Below are 8,412 nucleotides of genomic sequence, written 5' to 3'. Positions count from 1 at the left end.
TATATATATATACACACACACACACACACACACACACACACACATGACGACCTTCTTTCAGTTTCCGTCTATCAAATCCACTCACAAGGCTTTGGTTAGGCTGAGGCAATAGTAAAAGACACTTGCCCAAAGTGCCACGCAATAGGACTGAACCCGGAACCATGTGGTTGGGAAGCAGCATTTGTTTTGGCTTTTACTGTTCAAATCTCACCAGAGTCCACTTTGCCGTTTGTCTTATCATCATCATCATCAACTCTTGGACATTACTGTCTTGAGTCCTAAGACTCATAGGACCAGTTGTCTGGTTTCCATGACATAGTGACTGAGGTCACAACATTCTCTCTGGTCTTCCGGCTTGCCTGTCCTCGGTCAAACCGTCCAACCCATGCCAGCATGGAAAGTGGACGTTAAACGACAGTGATGATGATGATGATGCTGATTTGATCAGCCAATTTCTCATGCTCTTTGTCCCCTTGTTTTCCAAACCCTTCGCTGATTTTAGGTGATACATACATAATGTTAATTGATAGCATAAATAGATTTTGTTGTTTTAACTCCAGGTCAGCTCTGATCAAGCAAAACCCATGGTCAGAAGCATTGTGGCTGTAACAATCCCATTTTTTTAATACTTCCTCTTTACAATGAAAAGATTTAAATATTTGGCTGTTATTTCTAGCATACCACATGACCATGTAGAAGCTCCATCATTGAGGCTGTCTCTGTTTATGTAACTTAGTAACCATATCTGTTGTCATTAATGACACTGTTAGTAGCTATGGGCTTTAAAGAGTTAAAACGGAATCCTTTTTTCTTTCTTGATTTTTTTTTGTTTTGTTTTAATTGAAACCCATTTTTTCCCTACTTTTCTAAATTAGATCGTTCTGACTATCAACTGCCTCAGAACAGTGTGGATTACATTGATAATGTTACCATGGCAGCGAACACCGCGATCAAAGGGCAGATTGGAATGTTCCAGTCATGCTATCGACCAAAACCTGTTTCCAGTGAGAAACCATCAGATGGCAGCATGCACTTTAGCATCATTCGACATCCAAAAGAATTACTTGATGTTATGAATATATTATGGCACTCAAGGAAACTTTGTGATGTGACGTTCAAAGTTGGTGAAGAATCCTTCCAGGTTTGTAGGATTTTTGTAATTTCTAAAATTAAATAATTTTTTATTTGTTTTATTTAGGTCAATGTCCTCATTTCAATTTAATATTACATGTCTGAAATAATTCCATTGTCAGTGAATAAAAATACATTCAATTGTAATATAATCTTGAGTGATTGTCAAAAAAGTCCCTCACCAGTGCAGTCTAACATTTCAATCACAGATATGCTGTATCTGCATTGTGCCTTTCCTTCCTCTCTCTCTCTCTCATTCTTTAGTCTCACTCTCTCTTTCTCTCTCATTGCTATAATGGACTCTACATCCTAGAGCTTGTTAAGTTGTATAACACCTCCACCCAAGTCTACATGACACTCATCTCTCTTCTGTTTATCATTTCTGTAGAGTTTCACTTTCCTCCTGGCTCTGCACTTACCTCCGACTCAAATTCTCTCTTTTCTCTCAATTTTTTTCCTTTGGTAATTGACTTAGTTGTTCAAGATAAAACATTGATCTCAGTTGTGTGTACTGGGTGCTTTGTAAAGTGGTTAACATTAGGAAGGGCCATAGACCTCCATCTTTGGCATTTTTCATTAGTTGTTGCTCTCACAGCTAAGGTATTAGGGAATAAATAGTCACCCTACCTATATTCCAAACTGACACAGACACAGCAACTGTTTCAGTTGGTTGCTATTTTTTCACTGTATATACGTTTGAAGATAGCTGAGGCTTAGTTGAAGTGGTCACAGCCGGCTTCATCATTTTTCTTGTTTAGTCCCAGTGAAGCTCTTATTGATTTGTCATGTAATCAAAGTTGTTCCTGTTATGACCCTCCAGTCTTTCTCTATATTTAGGACCACATCAATAACTACTATTTGTATTTTCCCCATCAATTGCTAACAGTTTTATATCGAGTTGGACACTGTATCATAATTCTTCTTGGTGGTTGTTGTCAGGTCAGGTACTCTTGGTCAGCTGTGATCAGTATTTTGAGTTGAGTGTGATTTAAAAGAGATTTATCTTCTATTTCCAAAAAAGAGTGGCTGACCACATAAATGACACAGTTCTTGTGGCCGTTGTCAGTCCAGCATCAGTGGTGACATGCTTCAAGTCACAGCTGATGTTGTCGATACAGCATTTGGAAAACTTTCTTTGGCCACCTGCCCTCAATGTTCAACTGATCTAGGTGACTGACCTGTTACCCTAGAATTGCCATCTACCAAATTCCCTCACAAGGCATTTGTCAACCCAGAGCTTTAGTAGAAGATGTTTGCCCAACTGAGATGTAACCTAAAATCACATGGTTGCTAATCAAGCTTCTTAACCACACAGCCATGCTTATGCACCTATGCGTGCACACGTGCATCATTCTCTGGTCTGTTACATTTCTAATTGTGGCAACGATGAGGAAGTGCCTGTAACTTGATGCTGCACACATACGTCAAAGGACTTTGTTCATGATTCATTGGGAGTTCAGATTTCTCATTGACATTTATACCTTCAGCAGACATTCATTGGCAAATACACATACACACACATACACACAAAACTCAGCATAATTTAAAATACCCGAGACATGTATAATGTAGATAACCATAATGTGTTTGAAGCCCTTCACTGTGAATGTTGCGGATAAAATATATGGCAGGCTTCTGTACAAATTCCATCTGCCAAATTCCACATCTGTGCTGTTTCCTCATAGTTCAGTGCTAACCTGGAGAAACACTTAATATAGTAATCACAATTATCCACAGACTATAACCCTTTTCTTACCACATTTCCTTGGAAATACACTTCAACTTATGCCAACATAGAAAACAAATGTTAAACAATGAAATGAATAAACTGTTTCATTTAATTTTTGAAATAAGGAATAATTTTGTAAAGTGTATTATGTTATTATTAAACTGGTGTTTGGAGCATAAATTGACAAGAAATTTTGATGGAAGATTTTAATCTAAGCCATTTTAAAATATGAAATTTGTGTCATAGAGGTTGTGGTGATCTCAGGCAGTTTGGTATCAAAAGTGTGAAGTCTCTTTGCTGATAAAAAGACAGAAGCCTTCCCAGGGTTGTATGAAACAGACAATGCAGTGGGTTTTTTTCTGCAGGATGTTTCTATCGTTTATTCTGGCATAATGTATCTAGAAATACATTATCCAATGTGTCACCCTTAATCTTTTAAGATGGCAGACTGTGATTTGTGGGACTACAGAAGTGGCATGACCAGGGACAATGGCAATAACAGGGTTTAGTACCGTCTCAACAACCAATCAGAAACCAGCCTGTCCATCCAACCAACCAATCAGAAACCAGCTTACCCAACTCACCTGACCAGCCATTTCAAACCAACTCACATAATCCAACTGACCTCCTGAGGTTCAGTTATTAGTCAACACTTTTCAGACATTCTTTTATCCACATGCAACACATTCCTCTCAGTGGGTGTATGATTTGATTTCTGTTAAAATATTTTACTCATTGTCCAAGTTCACTGTTGTACATAGGTTAATAAAACTTAAGAGGATTAAAACAATATTTGGCTAATGAAATGTTACTTAACAAAAAAGCATATATTTTTAAAGGATACAGTTTAAATATTTTATTTACACCTTTCCTTTTCCTTTCTTTTCTAGGCCCACAAAATAGTGTTAGCTGCTGCCAGTCCATATTTTCGGGCCATGTTCACTGGTGGAATGAAAGAGGAAGATATGACCGAGATTCCTTTGCACTGCATATCACCATGCATACTTGGTATTCTTATCAATTTCGCCTACACCTCTGAAATCCAAATCAATGAAATGAATGTTTGCCAGTTGCTGCCAGCTGCTACCATGTTTCAGATCACGCGTATTGTTGAAGCTTGCACGGTGTTTCTCGAGCAACAGTTGGATCCTAGTAACTGCATTGGTATTGCAGACTTTGCCAGTGAACATGGCTGTATGGACCTATACAGTAAGGCAGGGGAATACATCTACCAGAACTTTTGTAAAGTAAGCAAATGTGAAGAGTTTTTGATGCTTTCTCCGTGTCGATTGGTTAGCCTAATCAAACACGATGAGCTAAATGTTGCCTGTGAGTCTGAAGTGTTTAATGCTGTCATTCGTTGGGTGGAGAACGACTCAGAGAAACGTCTTAGTAAGTTGGAGAGTTTACTTGGAGCTGTACGGTGCCATTTCCTTTCACCAAAGTTTTTGGAGAAACAGCTCAAGATGTGTAAATTGCTCAAGAAAAATCCACAATGCCAGAATTATTTGGCACGCATTTTTGAAGAACTAAAACTCCACAAACAGATTCCTGAAGTTTGCCGCAAGCCTTGCAAACCGATGGTTATTTTCACAGCTGGAGGTTATCTCCGGCAATCTCTAAGTAACTTTGAATTCTTCAATTTGGAGAATAACGAGTGGCGGCGATTGCCTGACCTTCCTGTACCACGTAGTGGGCTGAGTGCGTGTGTCGTGAAGGGCATTCTTTATGTTGTTGGTGGACGGAACAACTCACCTGATGGTAATATGGATTCAGCTTCCTTGGACATGTACGACCCATATCGGAATATGTGGAGACCTTGCGCACAGATGTCTGTGCCAAGAAATCGAGTTGGTGTTGGGACAATTGATAATATGATTTATGCTATTGGCGGTTCACATGGATCTCAACACCATGAAATTGCTGAAAGGTAACTTATCTTAATTTCTTATAATTCTTCTGCTTATCTATCAGTTTATTTTTTTAATGATATACAGATGCAGACATGGCTATGTGGTTTAGAAGCTTGCTTTGCAACCAGAAGTTTTTGGGTTTAGTCTTCTACTATAGTAGAGTCTTCTACTATAACCTCAAGCTAATCTATACTTTTTGAATAAATTTGGTAGAGAGAAACTGTGTGGAAGCCTGTTGAATGTATATTATGTGTGCATGTGTGTGTGTCTTTGTGTTTGATCCTGTTAACACCACTTAATAACCTGTATTTGCATCAAGGCTGGCTCAAAGTACCGGAAACTTGGGCAGTCACCAGAGACGCTATGTGCCAGGGGGCGCCCAGAAGGGTGTGACGATGACAAGGAAGTTTCCATGACCATCAGCTTGTACACACTGAAGTTCAGCTTGCCTGGGGCACCAGCAACCTTAAGGCCAGCTCTGATTTGCATCCCTGTAGTTTTTTTTGGCAAAAGAAAGTATGAAAAAGAAAACCCATTAATACTGGGACCAATTTGTTTGACAAAACCCCTTCAGGTGATGCTCCATTATGGCCACAGTCTAATGACTGAAACGAGTCAAAGATAAAAGCTAAGTAGGAGGAAAGAGCTGTGTCCATGACCATTGCAGAACTTTCAAGATTGGTGAGATCAATGCAGACGAAATATTGCTAAGCATTTCACCCAACGTGCTAACGTTTCTTCCATCTCGCCCCCTTTTTCTTAGCCATTTTTCTCTTCAGTGAATCTCTGTCCTTGTGTATTTGTAAAACAAACAAAAAAAAATCATTCTCATTTAAATTATATTGATGGTAACTTAGCGAAGGATCCATGATACTTTGGCTTTTAGGTTTAATCAACTGTTTGGAACAAGATTGTTCAAATCATTTGTAAAGTGGAAGTGACCATATGCATTTCATCATCATCATCATTTAACATCCATGTTCCGTGCTGGTATGAGTTGGATAGTTTGACAGGATCTGATGTGACCAAAGACTCCAGTGTTCCACTGTCTGTTTTGACCTGGTTTCTATAGCTGGATGCCCTTCCTAATGTCAACCACTTTACAGCATGTTCAAGCTGCTTTTTCCATGCCACTGGCACTAGTGATGTTTCCTTGCAGCTTGCTTAACTACTAACTCCTGACAGTGGGAGTTTGGGTTTATGTAAAGAGATGAGGGGTTAAAATACGAAAGAAGGGTGGATGCTGAGCACTTTCTTGCAGTAGAGGAGCTACTCGGTTTCTAACACTTTAGAAGTGAGGATGGGAACAATGAATAGGGGCTAAAAATAGATAAATAATGGTGATGAGGTTTTCAGGTGGTTCTTCAAGGTACGAAGTGAGTAGAATTGAGTGGGGCTGGGCTCATTCTGTAAATGGATAACAATAGTCGTATTATTCACAATCATGGGGTTGCTGTAAGGAGCTGTTGGTATAAGGATGCTATGATATCCTCAGTAATGGTCAGTTGAAAGAATTACAAGATCTTCGTCAGAAACAGTTTATGAATTGGTCTTAAATATTTTGGGTTGGTACATAATTATTGCAGCTTTTTTTCAGCAAATTTTATTCAACAAAAACAATAACAATATTCAATGAAAACATCTTTAAATGACGGTCTGACCGTCTGCCAAGCAAATGGGAAGCAGTAATTGAAGTAGATGGTGACTATGCTCCGGAACAATCATTGAAAGATATTTTTGTTACAATTATGCACCAACCCATTAGAACCAATTATTGCCTTCAGTATCACCATCAAGATCAATGTTCATTCTTATCATTGCTGTGATCATTAGCATTGTCATTGACCATATCTCTGGACCTATTGGGGTGTGTGTGTGTGTGTGTGTGTGTGTGTGCCTGCATATTGCTGATAATGAATGATGAGAACAGGAATTATGTAGCCACGTAACTAACTTCATTAGCTTTCAGCTGTTTCTACTACTACAAGAAGCAATGCAGTTAGAGGTGAGTGCCTGTGCAACCTCTTATAGATTCCTCAGAGCCATTAAAATGAAGTGTGTGTTTATTTCAGAAAGCATTTAAATTCATAGACATGATTACATTTGGAACCGTATGTAATTCCTGTTCCCTTGTCATTCAGTAATCAACATTATGCTCTGTATTCTTGCCTAAGACTTTTTTACCCTAGAGCCTATGTGTAATGAGTTCTAGAAACTGGTTTTTGGTATCACTGTGCCTAAATGAAATCGTGTGTTTACATGTATGATAATCTGTACATTTCCTTTCATCTAATTTTCAGATATGATCCAGAAATAGATCGTTGGATATTAATTTCTCCTATGGAGACTAAACGGATTGGTGTTGGTGTAGGCATTGTTAATCGGCTATTGTATGCGGTTGGTGGATTTGATGGAAGGAACCGTCTGTGTAGTGTTGAATGCTATCATCCCGAGAGAGACGAATGGAAATTCGTGGCGTCCATGAATACAGTACGAAGTGGTGCTGGTAAGTACAGAAGACATTGAATTCTTTGCTGTCAAAGGTTTTGTTGCAACAACTGTGACCTGATCACTGACAAAAAATAAATGTTTAAATGAAGTTTGTGCAGGTGCCACATAAAAAGCATTTAATTCACTCTGTAAAGTGGTTGGCATTAGGTAGAACATCCAGCCATAGAAACCAATGCCAAAAGAGATAATAGGATCCTGAGGTAGGGGGATATCTCCGAAAAGGGTCTCAGAGAGTAGTATCCCTGCCTTCCTGAGCTAGTTTTCCACCACATTCCTTAAAAATTGTGGTAGAGGCCTTGGTCTCGGGACCACTCATGTCTAGAAACTGAGGTTGGGGGTAAGCAAGGGCATGCACCCCATAGAAAATCCAGCTCCAAAATAGGCTTATGATAGCAGAGGAGAATGGGCACCAGCCAGCCCAAAGGTTGGGGTGGGCTGCACCTGCCTACCTTGGTTGCTATGGCATTGAGGTAGCTCTGGCCATCCCTGTTAACGGGGACAAAATCTGGATTTAAAACACTTGATGATGATGGTGGAACAGCTCTCTGGCTTGCCAGTCCCAGTCAAACCATCCAACCAATGCCAACATAGAAAACGGACGTTAAATGATGATGATGATGATGATGATGATGTGTGTTTTCGAATGGCTGAATTTGTGCCTTTTACATTGTAATTGTTTTAGTTTCAACATACAATCTCAGACTTCAATCACTTACCTGGCAAGTACACTTCTGAAAATTAAATTTAAATAATGTCTTAATCATTACCAAAATTGTAAATCTAATAATTTTCATAACTCTTTCTGTGAGAAATTTCGGTTAAGATATTTTTTTTTTATTGTCTTTTGTTTAGGTGTGATTGGTATGGAACATTATATTTATGCTGTTGGAGGCTATGACAGCCACTCACAGCTGCGTTCTGTGGAAAGATATTGCACTGAGACCAATGTCTGGGAATATGTTGCTTCTATGAACAGTCCAAGGAGTGCACTTAGCGTTGCTGTTGTTGGTGGGAAACTCTTTGCACTTGGTAAGTATTTCTTAAACTACTGTAGAAATTTACTGTTGATTCAAAGTTGATTATATCACCAAGACTACCATTTATCAAAACAAGGAAATATTTATATAT

General features: G+C 38.9%; 1 protein-coding gene across 3 annotated transcripts in view; it reads left to right on the top strand.

Annotated features, from left to right (window-relative positions):
- The window catches only part of LOC106877646 (kelch-like ECH-associated protein 1), a 98,259-nt gene that overhangs the window by 87,211 nt on the left and 2,636 nt on the right, over positions 1-8,412 (top strand). For all 3 annotated transcript variants that reach the window (XM_014926591.2, XM_014926592.2, XM_014926593.2), the window contains exons 2-5: positions 876-1,141; positions 3,751-4,790; positions 7,074-7,279; positions 8,137-8,313. In XM_014926591.2, the coding sequence (XP_014782077.1) occupies positions 876-1,141; positions 3,751-4,790; positions 7,074-7,279; positions 8,137-8,313 (1,689 nt within the window). The remainder of the gene's footprint in view (positions 1-875; positions 1,142-3,750; positions 4,791-7,073; positions 7,280-8,136; positions 8,314-8,412) is intronic.

This window comes from Octopus bimaculoides, chromosome 8 (assembly GCF_001194135.2).
Source record: "Octopus bimaculoides isolate UCB-OBI-ISO-001 chromosome 8, ASM119413v2, whole genome shotgun sequence".
NCBI classification, from domain to species: domain Eukaryota; kingdom Metazoa; phylum Mollusca; class Cephalopoda; order Octopoda; family Octopodidae; genus Octopus; species Octopus bimaculoides.
This window is presented reverse-complemented; position numbering and strand designations above follow the sequence as displayed.